Source organism: Strix aluco, chromosome 7 (genome assembly GCF_031877795.1).
Source record: "Strix aluco isolate bStrAlu1 chromosome 7, bStrAlu1.hap1, whole genome shotgun sequence".
Taxonomy (NCBI): Eukaryota; Metazoa; Chordata; class Aves; order Strigiformes; family Strigidae; genus Strix; species Strix aluco.
Genome location: NC_133937.1, coordinates 96,904 through 120,211, shown reverse-complemented (window position 1 = coordinate 120,211; position 23,308 = coordinate 96,904). Strand labels below are relative to the sequence as shown.

The 23,308-nt window shown below is 49.7% G+C and overlaps 1 protein-coding gene across 3 annotated transcripts; it reads right to left on the bottom strand.

Annotated features, from left to right (window-relative positions):
- Positions 1 to 1,189: 1,189 nt before the first annotated feature.
- Positions 1,190 to 23,206, bottom strand: ERLIN1 (ER lipid raft associated 1). Of its 3 annotated transcripts, none has more exons than XM_074830116.1 (12): positions 23,120 to 23,206; positions 22,448 to 22,675; positions 21,112 to 21,193; positions 20,529 to 20,575; positions 14,649 to 14,710; positions 13,636 to 13,761; positions 12,397 to 12,470; positions 7,138 to 7,196; positions 5,993 to 6,084; positions 5,372 to 5,461; positions 5,076 to 5,155; positions 1,190 to 4,879 (listed from the first exon to the last, which is right to left on the bottom strand). In XM_074830116.1, the coding sequence occupies exons 2-12, from the start codon at positions 22,558 to 22,560 to the stop codon at positions 4,661 to 4,663; spliced, it is 1,044 nt and encodes a 347-aa protein (XP_074686217.1). In that variant the 5' UTR covers positions 22,561 to 22,675; positions 23,120 to 23,206; the 3' UTR covers positions 1,190 to 4,660. The 3 variants fall into 3 exon arrangements, 2 of the variants coding, with proteins under 2 accessions (XP_074686217.1, XP_074686218.1); XM_074830117.1 differs by lacking the exon at positions 23,120 to 23,206 and adding an exon at positions 21,321 to 21,406 and having other exon boundaries at positions 22,448 to 22,508; XR_012623911.1 differs by lacking the exons at positions 1,190 to 4,879; positions 5,076 to 5,155; positions 12,397 to 12,470; positions 23,120 to 23,206 and having other exon boundaries at positions 5,417 to 5,461; positions 22,448 to 22,996.
- Positions 23,207 to 23,308: the final 102 nt, after the last annotated feature.

Genomic DNA, 23,308 nt, shown 5'->3' with positions numbered 1-23,308 from the left:
GACGCCAGCTCTGGTTTTGAGGCCAGCCCCGAGTTGGTCCAGGCTCTCCTGCGCCCTGGGAGCTGCTGCCTTCTCTCCCGACGACCTGAATGTGTCCTGCTTCTCCTGCCCCTCCCCTGCCAGGGCCATGGCCAGGAGCTCCTGGCATCACCCACCGGGCTCGCCAGGGCAGGAGGGGTGCTGCAGCACTGGGACCATGCCCCAGGGCCCCGCCCTGGCTGGGGACAGTCACATGGGGGAGTCTCGACAGGGGCTTTGGCAGGTCCAAGCCAGGCTTGGCTTCCCTGCAGGGCTTCTATCTCTGAAGTTTTCACTTGAGTTACTGTTCTCCTGAAAGGGAATTTCCTGGGAACCTTTTTACTGCAGCCATTAACTTATGACCCTTCTGTGACCATTTTGAGCCACCTGTTGTGAAACCAGACCTCCCCATTTTTGATATAATTTAGGTTGAAGGCTTTTATACCAATAAAGACTGAAGATAGTGGCGTCACGGGGTGTCTCTCTGCAGAAGGGGGCCACGCAGGCAGCGCGGCAGGAGGGTGGCAGCAGGCAGGGAGCTGCCCAGGGTGGATCTGGCATAGATGGAGCCGGGGCGACAAGGGCTCAAGCTGAGCTCCCAAAGCCTGTGCCAGAACCATGGGGGCCAAGTGGCATTTTCTGCCAGCTGCACTCAGCAAGGCTGTCGCAGGGGCTGGAGGATGCTGCATTGAGTCCCCATGACCCCCCAGCTCCAGGCTCGCTCCATGACCAAAGACTGGCCACCATGACCCCCATGACCAGCTCTGCTCCCATCACCCTGGTCCAAGACAAGCATTTGTGCTTGCAGGTGACATCAGTGCTCAGGGAGCAGCCCGTGGGCCCCAAGGACACCACTGACACACCAGGGCCACGCCTGCTTGGGAAAGGCTCCCACCATGGCCACATACAAGTGACTGGGCAGCTCAGGAGGTGGCCCAAAGGCCATCAGGCCTCAGCTCCCACCACAAGCTTTGGAGACACAGCAGGACAGGGAAGTGCCCACCCCTGCTGCTCAGCACCAGCCTGTGCTCACGGGGCTCCCAGGGTGGCAGTCACTGAAGCTGGGGACATGCAACGAGATGCCGTTACCATGGGGCGAGAGGCACAGGTGTCCCCCCTCTGTCTGCCTGCAGTGACACTGGCCCTAACACACATAAAGCCACCAAGGAAATGGTAACAAAATAATTTTATTCTGCTTTATCAAAAGAACTTAACACTGTGCATGTAAACTTGAACATGTGTATCGTGTCTCCTTAGAAGGTGTGGATCCAGTGGTAAACCCCTTTAGTCACAGGATCACACGGGCCTTTCAAATGGACAGAAAAAACAGTTCCATTCCACGATCCTGGTTGCACCCTTGCTCCCTCCCAGCCCAGAGAGAAGCAAAGCCCAGACTGGGGAGTTAAAGCCATAGCAATTCCCTCCTCTTGCACACCTACTCAGGCTTCTGAAGCGCTGGCTGGGGAAGCAGAGGGATGGAGTAGGCTGCTGCAGAAGGCACTGAGCATCACACACACGTTGCTGCAGGACTTCACACCACACGAGCATCCCGCAGCGTCCCTCAGACCACGTGGGTAGAAGGTGGCTGATGCACACCCAACCAGAGCAGGATGACACTGAGCCAGAGTGACAGCCACTAATGGCAAAGCCATGCATCCACCTGGATGGGCACAGGGAGGCCAGCAAGGCTCAGATCCGAGGGGAAGCAGCCCTTCCTGCACTGGGCTAGAGGGCTTTCCCACTCCTCACCTGGGGAGCTTGCTCTGATCACTGGGAGAGCTGTGAGCTGCCTGGTTATTGTTTCTAGTGGTTCCCCTCATGCCCTTGCTTCTTGTCACCTCCAGGATGGCAGAATCCACCCTGTCCACCCAGCCTGATGCCAGGGTTTGATGCCAGCACTGGGTGAGTACAACACAGAGACAAGAGACTCCTCCAGGAGTGCTTCTGTTCTAAAAAGCCTGCCTTTATCTCAAAATTCAACCAAAGCAGCTGCTGCTGGGGCAAGGAGAGGCTGTTTCTGCTGCAAGCCAGCAACACCAAGGAGGTGGAGGCTCGAAGAGATGCAACTCCACTGGCTCCTCAAAGCCCTCCCCACAGGAGAAAGGGGACCTTGCAAGTCAAACAGCACTTCCAAGAGACATTTCAAACACCACAGCTACAAAATACCCTGCCATCCCCTCTCTGGCCTGGTCCCCTTCCCCTGGGGAGGGCACTGCAGGGTCTAACGGGGCTAATGCTGGGCCTGCCCGCTCCTCTCCTGCCATCAGCCACAGGTTTCAGCTCTGCCCTGCCTGCTGGCTGAGCTGCCTTCCAGAGCCACATGCCAACATCCCTCCTGCTCCCCTGGCCACCAACACCCTTCAAAGGCTGCTCTGCGCCAGGAGGGCACTGTTTGCCCAAGACTCCAGTGGGTTAAGATGCGAGTCCCACTATGCAAAAGCCTGGCTTAGTCCCCAGGCTGGGACCTGCAAGGCACACGGCTGTGCCACCAACCCCTGTGCGCCAGGTGGGTACAGCGAGAACTGGAGAAACCTCTCCTCCTGGTGACAGCACTACCCTTCCTCCATCCTCAGAGCACGAGGAAGAACGCTCATGCACAACCTCCCTGGAAGCTGGGACTGGTGCTCAGCACCTTCAGCTGGTCCCTCACTGGGGCAGGGTCCTGGTCGCTGGCTCCTGCCATGGCTGGGTTTCAAAAGGAGCTGGAACCTTGGGAGTTTTCAGACAGAGGGAGGAAACAAAGACCACCTGAAACTGCTGCAAAGTCCCACAGCTGGCCAGCAGTGGCAGCAGGAGAGGCAGGGTCAATGCGTCCCTGCTCTGCCCCAGAGATGGAGAGGCAGCCAGGGCAGGAGCTCAGGCAGGGTAAGGCAGTGTAGTTACCAAACTTCCTTGAGGAGACACACTGCCATCCTCTGTGTCAAGTCACACAGGATCAGAAAACAGCGCTGGAAAGCCTGAAAGCCCACACAACGCGTTTGAGGAAATCATTAGCAGAGGCTCAGGCCGTTTGTTTTGGGTTGAATATTTCACCAAAGCAAAAGCTAAGCATGTGCCTCCCCTTGCCACGAGGCTGCAGATGGTGCCGGGAACAGAAGATCTGAAGACCAGCACCAACCGCCCTGTCACTACCGACCGGCTGAGCGCCCAGAGCATCACCACCAACCCAGGGCCCAGCGCTGCACGTGGCTGCACCCAAGGGGCAGGAAAGCAGGATGAATGTACAGATATCCCAGGCTGGCAGGGGAGAGGCGGTCTCTGGACACGTGGTGGGTTCAGAGACAGGCAACACTGCAGTGCAAGCCCCGTCTCAGCTCAAGCTCTTGCCAGTTGCTTCCCCAGCCATTGTCTTCTGGGATCGTCACAGAACACAATGAGAAACAGGTCCTAGAAACAAGCACGTCCTCACAGGCAGCGGGGAGGGCAGAGGAAAAGGGGAAAGCAGATCAGCATATTTCTACCCCCAGCACGTCTCTCGCCCTGCAGAAGCACACCAGGGAGGGGTGGGATATATTACAACACACACCAGGAGAAAATATCATCCTGCCAGCACCGCTCGCGAGCCAGAAGCCCTGCAAAGCAGCGAAGCCTGGCCAGTGATGAGAGGACCAGCAACCCAAGGCAGCTCCCACTTCTTGGAGCAGCAGATTTTGCACTGCAGAAGTGAAGCCTCACCTACTTTGCAGCTGAGGCGTCAAACATCTGATCTGCTGCAGAGCAGGGTCCCTTCACTCTTCTCTTCCCCTTCACATTGCCAGCAAGGCAGAGCAGTGGAAATTCAGCCCCCTTTCCCTGGTGAAAAGACCTGCAAGGAGGTTGGGGCCTGAGCAAAGACTTCCCAGCTCTGTTCCCAACCAGCTGCTCAGAGGTGCTCCATGCACTCTGAAATCTCGTTGAGGATGCACAGCGAGACCCAGCCACCCAGACAAAACGTACTACAGTCAGTCCCAGGCAGCCAGTGTACGGCTCTTGCTTGGAGAGGGGGAGTTACAGAAGGCTGTTAGAGATTGCTCGCTCCAAGTCATTATCTAGTGCCACTGTCTACAGGAAAGATTATGGCTACGCAGATCCTATTCAAATAACGTATTCCACACCAAACCATTCCTTGCCAGGCCTCACCCTGAGCAGGAACACACAGCCTCCACTGGCCAAGGAGAGCCCACTCCACTGGAGTCCTTGAGGAGAGTTAAGATAGCGCCGGTAGAAACCTGCCTTGGAGTCCACAAAGCGAAGCTTCATCGGCAGAACGAAGGAAACCTCTTCACTTGGCCTCAGTGAGGAGCACTGGGGAACGACCAGTGTGCAGCAACATAGCACTCAAAGCCACATCTCCTACCTCCAGAGTAATGCTTGCTCAATAATTGTACCTACTGCGGAAGGCTTTCCTGGTGTCTGTCTTTTAATATTCCAGTATTGGTATGTTAGTACAGGATTATCCCTCATTTGGAAGCACCAATTTAATAGGGGAAGAAATGGAAGAGGCAGAGCACTTGCAATGTGTTGCTAGAAGAAAATCAACCCAACTGCCACCTATACACAAGATGTCCACGCATGCGCTGCGTCCGCCCCACCAGCACAGGGCAACATCCCCATTCGCAGCCGGGCTGGCTGTCGAGCTATACCGGGTATCCTTCCACCCCTGTCAGCCAGTGCTTTCCTTTGCTCTGAGGTGGCTTTCTCCAGAGGCCTCCGAGGCCTCCTGTGAAGGAAGGCTGGCTTCTTGGGCAGTCCTCAGATTGGCTTGCTGGAAGGCACAGGAATCCAGAAACATGTTGGGGATGCGGTCACCAAAATACAGCTTGCTGTTTGCAGCTATTGCTTGGTATTTCATTAGTTCCAGATACTCAGGGGTAAGCTTCAGCTACAAAAAGAGAAACCAGAGACTGTAAGAGACAATCTTCTGGGCCCCGCATCATTAGATTTCATCTCAGGCAGCTGCCTCCTGGGACACGGGCTGTTAAATCAAGTGTTTTTCCAGTGCTGCCCACCTGAACCTAATCTCTTGGTGCAGAGGAAAATATAAAAAGTCCTCTTCTGACCAGCTTTCAAGTGCTCACCTTGTTGGAATCAGCCAGCTTCCAAGCAGTGTAGTACTCCGCATCAGCTTTTGCTTTCTCTCTTGCCAGGAATGCAGCATCTAACACAGCAACAGGAAAATAAGCATTAGCAAGCGAACACCCCCATCACATAGAGCACCTGAGCCCCTGTCCCACAGGTACCTGCAAAGGGGAGGAGTGACCCCAGTGCATAACTCTATTATTTTTGCAGGACAGTGATGCCTGGGAGCCCAGTTCTGAGGTTCCGCTACCTGCCACCACCCTTATCTGGAAGATGACCCCAGCAGCACGGTTACCTTCAATCTCAGAAATCCGCTTCTCTGTTTCCTTCTCCATGATCTTCTGTTGATAGTGAATCCTGGCCACCTGAGCAGCCTTCTCTGCCTCTGCAAACACAACAGGCTCAGCTCAGACATTCGCTTCTCAGGCCCTGAGCATCAGCACCCTGCCCCCAGCATTCTACCACGCAAGCAGTTTGCTCTCTGTCGCCTCCCTTTCTGCTTGGATGCTACAGCGCCAGTTTGGACTCCAAGCAATACAGTTACAGAAAGAAAACACAGCGCTGATGTTTCTAGGGTTGCACTGGCTGAGATCCCTTTCACAGGCGTGAGTCCCCCTGGCACAGGGACGTTTAATTTCAAGCCCAAGGAGTTCCTCTGGCAGGGCCGTCACGTCTTGGCCAGCTGTAGGACAGAGGTGTTTGCTGGCTCTGCTGCTACGGAGAGAGATGTGGGATGTAGACAGCAGCACAAACACTCATCTTCTCTAAAATAAGTGCTGTTGGTGCAGCCTGGCCATGCCTCCTTCAGGGAGCTGCCAGTGATGCAAGACAACATCCTACCCTGGCTTACTGGGGGATGTAGGAATGGAAATTCAGCCTGGCCCCATCCGCTAGTGCTCCCTAACTGGTGACATACCAATAAGCGCTTTCTTCCGGTCGGTCTCTGCCTCCTTCTCTACTACCTTCTGCTTCTGGGCTGCAATCAGCAGCTTGGTCTTCTCAGCCTCCCTGCAGGATGAGAAACGTTTTCACAGGGAAATGGAGCTGGGGAGCAGCTCTGCAAACCAGGGCACAAGAGGCCAGCGGACAAGAAGCCAACCAGTTGCCAACATCATGCCCTCACAGCCACGAGGACTAGTTCTGTCCTCAGCTGTACAAGCACATGTGTAGCCAACAGGCCAAAGGAAGGGATTATTCCCCCTCTCTATTTGGCACTGGTGAGACCACATCTGGATGCTGTACACAGTTTGAGGCCCTCAGGACAAGGAGCGAGTCCACTGCAGGGCTACTGCAGATGTGGGGTGGAGGCCACGGCATATGAGGAGAGGCTGGGGGAGCTGGGCTGGCTCAGACGGAGCCGAGGAGGCAAAGGGGGACCCAGCGGCGTCTCCCCCTGCCCAAAGGGGTCCTGGAGGCGCCGGACTCTGCTCCGAGGGGCACAGCGGGAGCCCCAGAGGCACCAGCACAAGCTGCAGCACAGGAAACCCCAGCCGGCCCCAAGGAAACAGCTCGTCCCCGTGCGAGCGGGGCGTCCCTGGGACGGGCCCCGAGCGGTGGGGGATCCCCATCCCCCGGGATGCCCTGACTCGCCCGGACACGGCCCCCAGCCACCTGCTGCAGCTGAGGCATTGGCCCTGCTTTGGGAAAGGACTTGGACAGGAGATCTCCACAGGTATGTATCAGACTAAAATCTGCCTGCAATGCTGTGAATTTTCTGGAGGGGAGCTTATGGGTCAGACATCAAGACCCCTGAGCCCTGAATTCAGTTTACAAGTTTTCTTCAGGTTCTCTACAGTACATCAGGGTCCCCTTTATATAAAAGTGAGAGCGTGGCCTTGAGATGGACTGTACACGTAACAACCATCTTCATGAAGGGCTGAAGGGCTTCAAGGTGAAAGAGCTATGGAAATGGAGAAGCAGAACACACAGGTGCACCTAGCCAAGCACACAATGACTAGAGCCCACCTCCCACCTGAGCACCAGGTAAGACTTTTCTAATAGCATTATGCCTGTGCTGGACCCTCAAAACCAATTCATACAGTTTTATGTACAGCTACTCACATCAGCTCAAAATTTCTTCGGATAGCTTCTGGGATTTTGGGTTTTGTAACACGCACAGCCTATGAAAAAAAAAGTGAGTGTATTTTAAATTAAATATTTTCATGTCAGCTGCATAACTAAGAAATGTCTTTACAAAATGAGATGCAGTGCTCTGGACATTTCCACATTGATCCGAGACCACAGATAATGGTTCCCAATCCTCTTGTACAGCTGAGCACAGCTACTCTCACAGAGGTGTGTTACGTCTGTATTTCCTGTCTTTGCACCTTTTATGGCACCTAAGTGATCGACTAAGGCCTGTGGACTGCTAAAGAGGTCCACCACCTTTGTCAGAAGCACCTTAGTTCTCCACCCCAAAGACTCCTCAAACATCACTTCCCAAAGTACTCCTCAAAAAAGGGGCTCACAAAAGAAATAAAACTGCAGGAGCAAGACTTGCAAAACAGAGGCAGGGCTACAAGCTCAGGAATGGATTTTCCAGGAGAAAAGCTTGCAAAAGCAACCACACAATGAGACATAGCAGTGAAGACAGGGGAGAGCAGCAGGGCACGGGTGGCAGCTGGGAACTGTTGTACGCAGCTGTGGAGCATCAAGAGTGATGTGCATGGTGATGCCAACACCACAACTCAAGTACACGCCAGAGACAACTGCTAAGCTGCTCTGTGGGGGACTCTCTCTGAAATATGTGGGAAACACCTCCAGAGACAGGACCAGGAGCTGCTGTTGCTCCTCTGGCACATTGTATGGCTCATTACTGAGCTTTGGGAGATGCAGATTGACAGTCCATGGCTTCACAGCCCTCCTGCTCCATCTCCACTGCAGATTTAGTGCTGAACCTGCTGCTGGTCAGTAAGTCTGTAAAGAACCCAGGGGCTTCCACAGAGAGGAACAGGATACAGCCACATCCAGGCAAGTTTTCGTATGCAGTGCAAAAAGGGAACCGTTTCCAGGTGACAGGCGCCCTGGCCCTGGCAAACACACCCTGCCCGGGGAGAAGGAGCCAGACTGTCACCAAAACAGGACACTCGGGAATCACAGAATGGTTTGGATTGGAAGGGACCTTCCAAGATAATCCAGTCCAACACCCTCCTGCCATGGGCACGGACACCTTCCACTAGCCCAGGTTGCCCAAAGCCCCATCCAACCTGGCCTTGAACCCTTCCAGGGAGGGGGCAGCCACAGCTTCTCTGGGCAACCTCTTCCAGGGTCTCACCACCCTCATCATAAAACATTTCTTCCTTAGATCCAATCTAAACTTACCCTCTTTCAGTTTAAAACCATTGTCTCTTGTCCTGTCACTACAGGCCTTGGCAAAAAGTCTTTCTCCACCTTTTTTATAAGCCCCCTTTATATATTGAAAGGCTGCAATAAGGTCTCCCTGAAGCCTTCTCTTCTCCAGGTTGAACCACTCCAACTCTGCTGCTTCTCTGAACAAGCAAAGAAAGCAGATTTATGGGACATCAGAACATCCTTCAGCAAAACAATTTTTCTAAGCTCCTACCAGGAGCGCAGCCTCTCCAAGTCCCTAGAAAAGTATCGCATGCAGAAAGCTCACCTCAGCAGGCACTGCAGGGTGATATCCTTTCTACCTCCATAATACCCCCTGCACCAAAACAAAGATCAGTTTCCAGAAGCATGGCTTTTCCAACGCACGCAAAGATTCCTCAGCAATCAGAAGAGCTGTCAGATCTCTGAAAATATCCACTAGCTCTTTTTTTTTTTTTTAAGCCAAAACCTCTTTAACAGTGAAATCTGCTTAAATCTACTAGATGGAAACACTACTGCACACTGTCGATACTGTTAATAAGCAAACGTTAAGGCATTGGGACATGCTGGGACTAACTGGCTGAGCAACAGCTTTGCAAAAGAGAGCACGAAGGAATCAAAAGACAAGCTGACTATACAACAGCATTTTTTCCCTGTGGCCACAAAGTCCAGCCCCATCCTGAGTTGCACTGGCAAAAGCTCAGCAGCAGGCTGAAGGCAATTTTTATGCCCCTCGACTTGGTACTGAAGAGGCTGCATCTGGATACTGCATCCAGTGTGAGGAACCCAGTACAGGGATACCAACAAACTGGAGAGTGCAGCTTAAAGTCACCAAGATGCCAATGTAAATGTTGCAGAGAATGGGAATTGATGGTACAGTACTTCTCCTCTCCTGTTGATCCTCCTCCTTACACATGGCTGTGACGTTTGCCTATTTCCAGTTATTAGGGACCTCCTTGACCACTGCCATCTTTCAAAGACAAGAGGGTGGCTTCACAATGGCACGGGCCAGCAATTCAGCACCCTGGGATGCATCCCACCTAGTTCCACAGACCTGTGTGTGTGTGTGTGTCCATCTGCTCAGCTGTCCTCTACTGTGTGTAATGCTTCACCTCTGTAGACTGCTGCTACGGTAAGGAACGGGGAGGCCCAAGGGCAGACCTTGCCAGAAAGAAGTCAAAGGTGTTGAGTACTTCAGCCTTTTCCATGTCCTTGGTCACTATGTGACCTGCTCCACAGCTTCCTTGTCCTTCCTTTTGCTGTGGATGCACCTCATACACTCTGTGTTGTCCTATGCAGGCATCATTAGGTCCAAGTCTACTGAACTTTGATTTTCTTAACTCTGTCCTTGCACTCTCAGTTTCAACCACCTTTATGCCTCCCAGCTCATTTATCCTACTCCACCTTTTGTGAGTTTCTCTTCTGCTTTCCAGCTCAGTCAGGAGCTCCCTGTTCATCTATACCAGACTCCTCTCACCTGCCTGACTTTCTGCACTTTGGGGTGTTCTTGGCAATGAAGTGGGGCCTCCTGGCTTCCTCAGCTGACCATGGCAGTCTTCCACAGGACCCTGCCAAGCACATCTCACACAAACCAAGTTCTGTCCTCCTGAAGTCCAGGTTCATAACTCTCCTATTCACCTCACTCCTCCGAGGACCTTGAACTCACCCCCTTATAGCTACCACAGCTCACACTGCTACCAGACTTCACCTCCCAACCAGTTCTTCCTTGTTTCTAAAAGCTTCAGCAGAGTATCTCCCCCAGTCAGCTTTGCTTACCAGTGCCAAAACCTGTGTTCAACACCCTTCAGAAACATCCAGCAAGGCTTGCACCCAGCCCTGCTGCCCTTCCAGCAGACACTGAGGCTGTCAGAGACCCCCATGAGTACTAGGGTCTGTGAGCATGTGGCTTCCTCTGGTCTTCTACAGGCAGCTTTACCTACTTCATCTTACTAACTGGGTAGTCTGCAGAAGACAAGGACCACATGGTCCTCCATGTTGGTCTGCTTCTTACCTATATTGGCTCTTATCTCTGCTGTTCATCATCCATCCTTAAACAAAGCTCCGTGATTTGAGCCAGTCCTTAGCAGGCAGCACAACCCTGCTGCCTCACCTTCTCAGCTCGTCCTCCCTAGAGAGTCTGTAGCCACCCACAGCAGCACTGCACTCACGTAAGCTATTCCACCAGGCCCCACGGACATCAAATGCGCACAGGTTTTCAGTTTCTCAGGTTTGTTTCCCATGATGGGTGTGTTTCTGTCCGCACACTTGAGACAAGCCCTAGGGTGTGCTGCTTTCACAGCGAAAGTGCAGAAGCCTACCTGCCGACACTGTCCCTAGATACTTCTCACCATCCACTAGCCTCCACTTCTCTTCAGGCTGTGGTCACCATTCCAGTTAGGAAAGAACTGGAACAGTTAGGAAAGTTTTGCATCAGGCAACCTGGAGGACTTCTGAAGGTTTCAATAGTCTAGTTTTAAATCATCTAGAAATAAATGCTGTGAATTTCCTCTAACAGCATGTTTTCAATAATTGTTTTCTGTGACACTTCTTTCAAAAGTGAATTGTCAGTGATCTCTGAAGTACTCATGCATGCAAATATGCTCTTCAAGAAGAAAGCATTATGTCCAAATACAGATTTATTTCCCTTAGAGCTCACAAAACAATTTAATTATAGGTACAGTTAATTTGATCCGGGTTACGCAGCTGTTATGTGGGGAGTTTAAGGAAAGCTCGGCTCTTCACCAAAGGAGCGGGGTATTTCCTGACAAGAGACACAGCAATATGGCAAGTTGTATGCTGAGGCACAGTTTTACTGGAGACAAGGGTGCAGCTCTGTTTTGAAAGGGAACTATCGGAACACGAGGGCAGAATCACAGTCTCTGAAGTGCTAGAGATGAACCACTCTCCTCACTCGTTATGGGACCTCTTCACACTGGTGGTCTGGTGAGCTCAGGCTGGGCTGATGCAGGCAGAATATCCTCCAACTTTTGACCAACAGTGATGACTGGGCATGCCAAACTGAGATCAGATTTAGCTCTGTAGTTAACATCTCCAGCAAAGAGCCATGAGCTTTGCTTACACATTTCCATACCCTGAGATCAAAAAGGGCCTTTACATTATGACGATAATATTGATCAATTATGAACTTTTGTAGGAATATACAGTGCAAGATACAGCGCAAGTTAAGTTGGATAATTGGAAGAGTGGTGCCATCTCAGCTTCTTTGTGATAAGACACTGCCTGTGGTTCACCCTCATCAAAACAGAGCAAGCCTACGCACAAATGAGCCACAAAGCAGAACAGTAGTTATCGTAGCATTACACATGTTGTCAACGGGAGGCTTTCCCTCCCCGCACGCAGCCAGCCAGCCTACCTAAATGTGGCAACAAAAATGGCAACACAGATTTGGTCTCACTCTTCCCTTCAGTGGAAATCTCCACAGATTTTCATCTTAGCCCTTGCAAGACTAAAGTATATTTTTCCCAGTTGGTTGCCCTGAACTTCAACATGCCAAAAAGCCAGTATGTCCCAGAGCCCAGCTAAAATTAAACATGGTTTTCTAACATTAAGTGTAAGCAGAAAATCACTCAGGATATAACACCTTTCCCTATCTCTGGCACAAGTGCAGAAAAGATGAAGATCTCTTTTCTTTTTCAATTACCTGCAGTAACTGCACTGGCACATGGGAGCACCCAGCTCTGCAGGGGTGTCAAAGGTAGTTAAATATTTTCTTGTTCTTTGCAAATTAATCCAATACTTGCAGGTCTGTGGCCTAAAAGGTCCTTTTATCTATCCTGCAGGTCTTCCCCTAACATAAAACCAGTGTTTAAAAGTGGTCACTGTCATCTGGACAGTCTTCAACTAACAAACCTCAACTCAAGGCTCAACTATTTCACATTATGGGGAAAATGGAAGCAAGAAACCTCAATCTAGTGAAAGGTGAGCAAATCAGAGGTGGAAAAAAGAATAATCTTTGTTAGGGAATGAACCTACCTGGATAGTGAGACCTGGTGCCATGACATTGAGATCTTTCTGCAGGGCCAACTTCAGATTCTCATCTATCTGATCTGTGTTTGGAGGACAAGAGAGAGACCACTTAGCTTAGCATCTTTTCTCCTACATCCTGTATGGCAGAGTCGGCTGGCCTGGAAGAGCAGGTATCTCTATGGTGTAAGATAAAGACACTTTCTGAGATCGTTCAGTACATTGTTTCCCTTCCTATATCCCCTGGAAAATGTTCCCGAAAGGAGACCCACATGCTGGTGTCTCTAAAAAGGTTCAGCTATTGATGAACTCACGGTATCTGAGCTAAGGGCAAATGGCTTTCAGCATCTCAGTAAGAAAAAGCACCCAGAGCCTGCGGTAGAAGCCTCTGCCTTCCTGGCCAGACCCACACCAACCCCGCTGCTCTGCCCTAAGTCTCTAGTAACCTGCAGGATCCAGCACCTGCTACTGAAAAAAATGTGTTCTGTCACTTCCAAGCTCCAGGGAGATCTTTCCACAGAAACGGCCAGTTATGAACAGATTAAGCTGCATGTACTACCAAGAAACTCCTCTCTGAGTACAGGTATTTGGCAAGTCTGAGTACAGCATTCAAAGATTCACAGTCTCTTAAAACCCTGACAACCTTTTATCTTCCATAAACCCATTTTCCCCTGCTCTGCCATTCAAGGAAGATTGTGATGCTGTTGTGTCTTTGTGGGCACAGGTAGGTACCAAGAAGTAGAACATTAAATATGCCAATTCCTGAACACTGCTACCCCCTTGTGAAAAAACTAAACCACTGCAATGAACTGAGAGCATGTCTCTTCCGGTTCTCACTTGCTAAAAACAGCCAGAAGGAAGCTTTTAAAGTGAAAAAGTCAATTCAGCCACAGAACAGGGGCATAAAAGTAGAAGTAGACAAGACAAAACCATCATCATAGTGAAGGCAACGGCATGACTGCGTGCACAAGAGCAGAGTGGCTACTTTGTGCGTCCAGAATTCAGTCCTAACCGGAAAAGGACTGAAATCAAATTCCCACATGCAGATGTGGAAAGACAAAGAAATCTGAATCACTAAAGAGTAAAGTTACATGGGAAGTGGCATATGGATATATGAGGAGCTGGATTCTAGTTTGCAACTCCAGCACAGCAGCTGTTTGCTCACAGGAGTCTGCTGTAACATATCTGACGGCAGAACAGGGAGATTATACAGCCCTTGCTGGGTGCATCCAGCTGCCATCCACTTACCGAACAGCTCAATGTATACTTCCTGCAGGGTGTGGGCACTGCAGAACTGATTCAGCTCATGATGAATTTTATTGAAGATCAAGGTCTTATCGTAGTCTGCAGTGTAGTTTCTCACAATATCGTACACTGAGAAAGTAAGAGAATGATCACAGGTCACCACTGACATGTATTGCTTTCTGCAATGCCATAACTGCAAAACAACAGCTCAGAGTACTAGGAAAGTAGCGCAGCACTGGGACAGGGGGGCATGGAGGGGGTCTCCATCCTTGGGAGTTTTCAGGACTTGGCTGGCCCAGCTGTTAGTGAGAAGCCTGCTGTGAAGGGAAGGGAGGTCAGAGGAGACACCTGCAGAGGTCCCCTCCACCAGGGCTGCTGCGATTGTACGACTTCGAAGAGCAGCATAATTACGGCCAGATACACCACGTGGTCCTGTTTTATGATCTGTATAAACAAATGAAACAGTAAAGCCTGTCCAGGACCTGCATGCATACAAACAGATACTACTATAAAGTGAAAACAAGTATCATTCCCACATTTATAACATGAATTCACCCTTCGATGCCTCAGTAATACTAGCATTTTGCATTAAGCTACGCTGCTGAAAAAAAAAAGCTGTCTGGATCTTTGGTCTGGCAGCTGGTGAAATAGGAAGGTAAGGGGCTCCTACGCAGGCTTTGCCTGTGTCATTTTCCCAGGAACTGAACTGGCAAGCACCTGGGGGCTTTTCCTGTGTATTTACTTCCACCCTTCAGCAGCAAGAAATAAAGTTGCTTGAGTACACATCACATTGTACATGTACAGGGGAGAAGCAACCCTAGAATCTACCTTCATCTTGCAAATGTGTGGCTCTTTGAAAAGCTTGCGGACACCTGCATGAAACTAAGTGCTATGGTGTTGGGAACCATAAGGATAACAAGACACAGAAAATGGAAGTCTTGCAAACCAAGACAGAGCTGCTACAGGATGAGTGAAGAGAGTCAGAGCGCTGCTTGTTGAAACAGGACGGGAAATACCTGCGTACGGTGCCAATTTATTCACAACTTCTATTCGGTCAATGTAGATCATAACACCGCCACTGTAAGTGAAAAAGAGAATTCATTAATTACTGCAACTGTTAACAGTGGTCTGTATTTAAGGTAAAGTCATCTTTACTTCTCTTACTAAATTCTACTAAACTTACCCAGAACAATTCTGACTTCTTGAGCATTCTGCAATTAGAGGGTAGCAAACCCCAGCTTCGTACAGACTGGTCCCTCTCTCCACATAAGTCAAAAGCGTGCTCCAGCAAGTCTGGAAAGCACTTTTGCTTCACTGTTATCTCCTACTTAGCCAGCAAAAGGAACACATTTTTGAACAGAAATGTAGCTGCAACTATCAGAAAGGGGGAGTCCAGCACAACAAAGGAAGGCAACAAGTACAGCAGATGACACCAGCAAGCAGCAGAGCAGACACAAACTGCAGATGCACTGCAACTCTTCTAAGCAGCAAATACATTTTACGTAGAAAAGCCCTTAGTTTAAGTTCCTGCATTTACTAACTCCAGCACAAACTTGACAAGGCCCCTGTCAGAAAGGAAGAAACAAAGCACACAACAGACTTTAATTCACATTCTCTGCTTCAATGTCATGTTGCAAGTAGCTCTCCAGTAACACTGCAACAGTGCACACGTGCCCAGGCATGTGCACTGTCAAGAAGCTCCAGACACCTCGTCGGAAGAAGCCTGCAAGCAGTCCTCTCCCCAGGGGATCATGTGTTGCCAGACCGGCCAAGAAAAGAGGAAATCAGAAGCAGGGCTTGATCCCAGCCTCTGCTCTTAGTGCTGTGGCTTTCAGCAGGTCATGCCCACGCCCCGGTACCTCTGACACCGGAGAAAAGCACAAATTCTACAGTGAAGAAAAAAACCCTTAATTTTCAACAGCTCCTAAATCTCTTGAGAGTGTATTTTTAAAGCACGATATCTTGCAATTTTGTCCGGAGGGCAAAGACAAATCACAAACAAGAAGCTTTAGCAGAAACCGCTTAGAGACAGCTGACCCCCAGAAGCAGACCTCGCACATTTTCAAACTTAGTCTCTGTGGTGTTTGAACTCAAACATATACCCCGTGACAAATTCAGTTTCTCATTTTGCAAATCTTAATCTCTGGCAGTTGAAAGTTAAGCCTGCAGAAAAATCACCCGAACTTGCCCTGCCCATGTCTGTGCTCTTTTTTAAAAAAAAAAAAAGTCTCCCAGGCACAGCCTGCATTCACTCTCCAAACCTGCCTGCTTCATGGCAAACCACGAGCTGAAAACCTTGGTGATAGCCTGGAGTTGTCTGCTGGAAGGGACAAGCCAACAGAAAAGGCATTTGTGGCCAAAGAGAGACTTATTTCCCCTCTGAGATACTAGTATTAAGAGTATTAATCTCTTTTTCACTCAAGATTTCTCTTTAGGCCACGGGCGTTCTTGCTGGCACTCTCTTAAGAAGCGTTACTATTATTTTTAAATAAGACAGGCTTATGGATACTTTGTAGGTATGTCAGGCTGTGCAAGCAGTTCTAATGTGCTTTTCTCGATCTCATCTGTTCTGCACTTAAAACTGTCCCACCACATCCAATAAAATGACTGTTTATCATTGCCAGTGTCATCCAACAGCACTCCTCAGGATCTTCTGAACCTGCTCTCATCCTCCTGATTTGTTCCAGTTACCTTATGACATCTCCACCAGGACAGGGAAACCTGCTACCATCTTGGGGTATCTTCTAGACATCCTGGTGAGGAACCAAAGCAGAGCATGTGGGTCTCTTCCACCAGAATCTCCTCCACTGTCCATCTTTATGTTAGGGTCCTTTCGGCATTTCAGTTTTATGGGGATGTCAGAAGGAAAAAGAGAGCACCTGAGACAATCTGCCTCCTGAAACAGCCTCTCACCACCTCACATGCAGGAAAGGCTGGCACCTCAGACCAGAGAGGACTGCCTGCTGCCTGACTCAACCACACTACCCATACAACCTGCCAAGGTTCTCAACCACCAAGGGTCAACAGGGTGGGGCATAAGTGAATTATACCAGTCCTGCTGGTCAGGCAATGGCTTGGAGGAAATAGGTGCCACTCAGAGCCCCAGTATGCTGGCCACCCATTTCCCCACTGAGGGCTTAAGGTTAAACCATGCCCACAGAGCATCTACACTGTGTTTTCCATCCATCTATCCAGCTGCTGGAGCCATCACCACCCTGTGCAGAAGGGATGGCCCTCTGGACCTTGATGCTGTAAAACCAGGAGCCAAACTGGACTGTAACACTCTGATCTTAAAAACAAGCATCTCAGACAAGACCTCCTTTCAAACAGCCTGGTCCAGAAGACGCTAGTAAACTGGGGTGCTGGAGATACTGTCCTGGGTAGTTTCAGGACAGTAGTTCTAGCAGAGCATCACACAGATTTGGGGTGATTCACACACCTTGTTGAGCTGGAACTGTACAAATCCTCCCATCATCCACAGCTGCTTTACTTCCCTTTGGAACCTACGGCTTAAACACTGGTTCAGACAACGCTCTTTCCACTGTGGTAAGTCACTACCACTCTCAAAATGTTTTTGTCTGCCAAAGCCTGCTTCTTGCCAGATACAAGGCAGGGTGACTCCCAGACTCCCAGCGCTTGCAACTCTCCAATGCAGTTTCTACAGTCTAACACCAGTATTTGCAACCTCTGTAAGGGCTACTTGCACCCCCCAAGATCCTCCCGCAGAGCTGCTCATGGGGCTGGTCAGGCAGAGCAGCAGTGACTCGAGCAGGCTTTTTGGCCAGGGAGAGAGGAACAAGAAGAAATCCATAGAAAATCTGAAAGGAGGATCAACACAGAGACTTATGTGCACCTGGGAGGAGTTTAAGTATAATTAGGCAGCAAGTGCCTAACTTTACAGGACAAGGTGAAAGTGTACAGGGGACTAACATACACTAGCAGGCATTTCAGTAAACCTTAGAAAGCCTCACACATTTCAGGACTTTAGGTTATGCCTGGCCAGAAGACAAAGGAAAAACTGAAGGACATTGCCATAAAAAAGGGGCTGTAAAAAGAGGTGAAAGTTTAATGCTTATTGCTAGAGCTGACCACAAACAAGACCAGACCAGGTTAGGCAATCAGAGAATGTAAAAAACTGGGCTTAAAGGTCAGATCTGGTCTGTCTAGAGATACAGGGATTAAGTGCAATACATCCACTTGCAATATTCATCACAGATTTTTCCATGTGACTGGCTAACAGGCAGGGATCTGTCCCAGAATAGCATTCCTTCAGTGCTCTGCTTGCGTTCCTGCCAAAGATCTGCAGCACAAGCACCGGATGACTCTCACACCTTTGCAAATAAACATCTAATGCTTGAGCAATATTACTGCTTAGTGTCCTGACTATCTACTGTTTCTTGGCATTGTGAAAACCTATGCAATATTTAGCCTGATTCTTTCCAGTTAATTTTATAAGAAAAATGCTAGTTACCTAATTCCCTCATGCAATATTTCCACAACACCATTTTCAACCCACTTACTGTATTCCACAATTCATATACTCATGCGTATACCCATTCTCAACTAATTCTTCGAGTCAGTCCTTTGGAATACTTCATTCTTCTAAAACTAGTTTCAGGTTTTGGAGATCAGCAGACCTGTCATGAGGAAACTGCTGAACTTTCCAAGGAACTGTGCACACATTTTCATGTTGGGGAAAGCCAGAAATCCGAGACACCAGAGGCAATTCACAGCTTACAGCAGATACATGTTCTACCTGCCGCGGTGAAATGGCTTTCATCTCCGAGGTGACAGCTGTTTTATGAAAAACAGTCATCTGGTGCCAAAGTATTTTAAAATCTGTATTTAAAGTATTGACTTAATGCTGTCAAGTATAAATGGGACAGGTAAGGCAGAAATTGGGGATGGGACACCCACACAGCCATTCAGAAGCTGTCTCATGTAGATGAGGATCCAGGAAACAGGAACATGAATATGGTGGAAGGGAAACCCAGCCTTTAAAATCCGATGGTTTAATACACAATTACAGAAGCTTAAACTGTTTAGGATCTATTCTTGCAATGAACTTTAAACCGGGATAGTGAAGTTTCAGATTTGATCCATTTGTTATTTATAAGCTAATGTTTTATTACGGAAATGTGGATTCAAAGTTTTGGCATGGAGCAGCTGCAGACTTTGATTCCAAATGCAGCAAACTTAAAGGCTCCTGCAGTAACACCTTAAAAATGAACAGAGCTGCTGGGACCTTTGGTCTGAAATGTATTCAATTATTAACTAAGAACTGCTTCACCAGTTGTTTGGTGTTTTAAAGCATGTTTATTACCTGTAACTTCACAACCACCTGTATTGCACAACTGGATCCTGCAATGCTAAATGTAACAGGAACTTAATGAACTAACTATACAGAATTAAACAGAATATTTAGCTCCTAAATCACAGAATGCACAGAATGGTCGAGGCTGGCAGGGACCTCTGTAAGTCACCTTGCCCACCTTCCCTGCTCAAGCAGGGTCAAAGCAGCACAGTTTAATTTTGGCTATGTTAGCACATCTAACGTTGTTAAGCTTCAGCAGAAACTTTGGCTTGGTCTGTTAAGAAGGCTTGCAGGACAGCAGGACACGCTGCCTGGCCCAGAGACGTGATGCTGTTTTACAATGTCTGGAAGGTGAAGTATTACTCCTATTTATGCTACTTACGAGCTAAAAGTTGCCATTAAACACATTGCTAAAACTCTGCTCTGATGGTGTATTTTTAACTGTGCCATTTAAAAGATATGAATACAGAACATAATGAGTTGTACTCCTCCTTCCTGCAATTACTTTTTGCTTGACCTAGACTCTACCACAAAGTCATGGCTGCAGCACTGAACACTAGCATTACTTACAGATACTCCTGAAAGAGGTTTGAGAATTAAAACTAAAACCAGCTAGGGCCCAGGAAAACTTTATGTTAATATGTAAGCCCAAGTGATGACTGATGCTACAGGAATAATTCCAAGAACTCATTTCAGTAAGGGCTAAACCAGATCAAAATTAACTCTGCTTTATTAATATTGCCACTAATGTTCAACTTTTAATTCCAACATGGTCATTGTGTGCCATCATTCAAGTCATACTGACTTTTTTTTTTTTTTAAAGAGAAATATTGTTGAGTACCTTAAAGCTAAAAGGAGAATCACCAGTTTTGTTTTTATCTTGAAGAAACAGATTCGGTCATCACTTCAACTTGTGAATGAACCAACACAACAGGATCTGCAACCCAACTCAACTAGCCCTCTCCTTCTGTTACTTCTGTGCTTGTTAGAACTATACAGATCTGTGCTGACAAAAGGATTATCTTAATTATGAAGCAGGCAGGTGCCACCCATGCACAGGATTCTTCTTCATTCTCTCCCTCTTTACATGAAGAATGGTGAAATGACAATTCCAAAAATGCCCAAACGATCCCAGAAGACTCGTTTTCTTTAGGTGTTTTTGAAATGAACCATCTCCCATCAGGAGGATTCCCATTCACCATTTACTTTTGCCCACTGCTAGGCTTAGCACTTGTATTAGCCACAAGATTCAGACCAGTACTACTGCAAAGCAGAGGGCAGAGCAAAGCACAAGCAATGGGCTACCACAATAATCGAGGGAAGAAACCGAGAAAAATCAAGAGAATATCACTATAAATGCAAAACCCCTCTGAACATCACCTCCAATGAAAACAAGAGCACTCCATCCCATACCTCCTGCTCTATTATTTCCAAGTGTGAGGTATGTATGGTTGGGACTAGTTTTAGGATACGTGCCTTTACTTTTCAGGCTCCGTGTCACAGCATTGTAAATGACTAGCTGCAAACTACACAATAGAGTAAATCCACTCATCACCAGGAGACGTACAAAGGGAAAACATACCTTGTCCCACAAGGCACATTTTTCACTTCATCAGTCTGCAACGTGGTCTGAAATAAAAAGACAACCAGTGCTCACAAACCCACTCCATTCTCCAGGAAGATCATGCTGTGCCCAGACTCTCACAACCATTACACAGGAACATGGAGTCAAAACCGTGTTCTCCACCTCCCTCCCGACTTTTGCAGGTGTGGGCAGAAGATGGACTTCTTAACTGCCTTCTGGAGACAGACAGGCAGCTGTGCTCACTTCCCTACTCTCAGCTCCTGCAGCAGTAAGGCCTGCAGCTCTCCTGGGGAACAATTAGGGCTGCAGACACAGACTGTCCTCCCAGAGCAAGACATCTCGTATCCCAGGCCACACACACGCACATTGTGGAGATTCCACCAAAAGGACAAGTCCCAGGGCACAGCTGGGTCTGGCACCTAAGGCAGAAGGAACCAAGGGCTTCACAGGAGCTGCTGCTCCAACTACCACATGACCGAGCCCCTCTGCAAACACCAGCTGCCCAAGTCACCCCCATCCAGTGACAGCCCTACCAACACCTGCTCCCACTCACTCTCTTCCAAGATGAGAAGATACTAACCTGCACGGATTTGAACGTGGTAATGAACGGGAGCATGATGTGGTAGCCTGGTCCGCTCGGACTAGTTAACAACGCACCACCCCTACAGAGAGAGAGAAAACAGGAAAAAGCCTCAGGCATCTGGAAAATAGTAAGCACTGGCTTTTAGAGCAAATATATTCAAAACTGTCAGGAGTCACAGCTGTGGTAGCGCAAATTACATTACTCACCTGCATCAAATTTGCCATCAAATCCCCTATAACAGGGCTGACTGCATATGGTACTTGCCTGCTGCAACTTGACAATCACTTCAGTCCTGTGAGCAATTAACTTTTAGAGAAGGCAGATATTGCTAAATTCTTCCATCATTGCAACATTGCAGAGAGCTTCAAGAACACAGATTTTCCTCTCTAAATAGTTCACTGGTAACCATGGAAAAATCCAGCAGTTGATGTGATACTGCCAGTTTGGATTTCCACGAGGCATTCAGCACAGTCCCTTACCCAAAGCACAAAAACCACCCCCACAGTGTCTCGTGGGGACTGGCAAGCAATTAAGACAGAAGACAGAGGAGAGCTCGAAGTGATGGACCCCTGTAGTACAGTAAGGTCTCCTGCAGCATCCCACAAGGGTCTGTGCTGTTCAAAACACTCGGAATTAGAGGGAGGAGCAGTGCAAAGCAAACTGGCCCATGGTGATGAGTGCAAAGGGTAAAAGAGACAGGACAGAAATACAGCAGAAACAGCAAAATATTCAGAAAGGTTGGTGCTGAATCTCTCTGTTCCTTTACTCAAATTTGAACCAAAATCTAGTCAAGAGGTGGCATTTAGTGACTGTAACCACTCAGTGTTGTGGACTGACAAGTTGCTCTACAGGTGCTATTAGGGGCAGCTACAAGCCCCAGGTGAAACTCAGCCCAGAGTCAGGGAGAAGACCCATTTCAAAGCAACAACGAAGTGGGTACTCTGGCTGGCCAACAGTCTTGGAACAGAGGTGACAGCCCTCGATGTAAGAGGGAGAGATCAACAGACATGAAAAGACTGGGTGGACCGAGAGCTTTGAAATCCAAACTGTGACCCACAAAAGGGGAAGAACGAGAGGGAGTTAAAGTAGCTGAGGATTCAAAAAGACCAAAACTTGTAATGGTTCTGGACAGAGCCAGGCTATCCAGGCCCACGTTATTTCTAGTGCAAGAGAGCAGAAACAACACGGTCAGCCCACCTCGGGTCAAAGCCTGGAGGGAAGCACAGGAGAGCAGTCACCTCCCAAGGTGATCTGGGCCAGGGATGAAGCCTGGCTGAGAGGAAAACTCAGGGAAGGCTACAGAAGCCACCAAGGTGCTGGCAGGGAACAGTACCTGTAATACACAGCCAGGTGCCCCTCCTCAACCCTGTGGATGGAGTAGTACAGGAAGAACGTGAGGAGTCCCGTGGCAGCTGCGACTACGGCTCCAGCCTGGGCCATGGTCATCCTCACATCACCTGCGGGGCAGAGCGCGTCACCCCTGCAGCAGCCTGTCACCTGGATGCTGGGGCGCCGTCGGCACGAAGGTCTTCGCTCCCTCTTCTCTGAAGGTGTCTCTGCCCTTTTCCAACAACAAAACTTTCTCAGCTTTTGGACCAAAAGGCCAAGGAATATCCTCACAGCACCCAGCGGGCCTCGCTCGGCAGCGAGGTACCGTCGCCGCCTCAGCTCGAGGCTGCGTTACCCCCTCGCGCCGGACGCAGCGAGCGCGACGCCGCCGCCAAAGGCGCACGGCCGCCTCCGGCCGAGGAGACCCCCACCGCCGGCGGAAGGGCTGCACCGGGGATGGCAGCCGCCCTGAAAGGGCCGGTGGCCCGCAGGCTGCTCCCCGGCCCGGGCGGGCCCGCCGGCGACCCCCGCCCCTCAGGCCGCTGCGTGAGCGGTGACGGTGCCAGCGGGGAGCCCCCGCCTGCCGCACCCCGCCGGGAGGGGGCTGGGCCGGCACCGAGGCCGCGACCGCTCGGGGCCGGTTCCCCCTCAGCGCCCCCCCCCCCCCCCCCGGTACCTGCCGCCGCCGCGTGCCCACGTGCGGCCGAGGCCCCGCTCCCGCCCCGCTGCGCATGCGCGCCGCCCGCTGCTGCGGCCGCGTAAGGAGCGTGCGCCGCGCGGCGCCGCCTGATGACATCACGGCGCACGCCCCGCCTGCCTGCTGCCCGGCAACGGCCCCGCCGCCTGCAGCCAGCGAGCGCCGCCA

What these genes read in the sequence shown, in the direction of transcription:
- ERLIN1 (XM_074830116.1), bottom strand. Translation starts at nt 22,560, where the DNA reads ATGACCATGGCCCAGGCTGGAGCCGTAGTCGCAGCTGCCACGGGACTC. An exon ending in AATGTGCCTTGTGGGACAAG is followed by an intron (nt 14,711 to 20,528) that starts GTATGTTTTCCC and finishes TTTCACTTACAG; the next exon opens with TGGCGGTGTTATGATCTACA. An exon ending in CACCAGGTCTCACTATCCAG is followed by an intron (nt 7,197 to 12,396) that starts GTAGGTTCATTC and finishes TTTTTTTCATAG; the next exon opens with GCTGTGCGTGTTACAAAACC.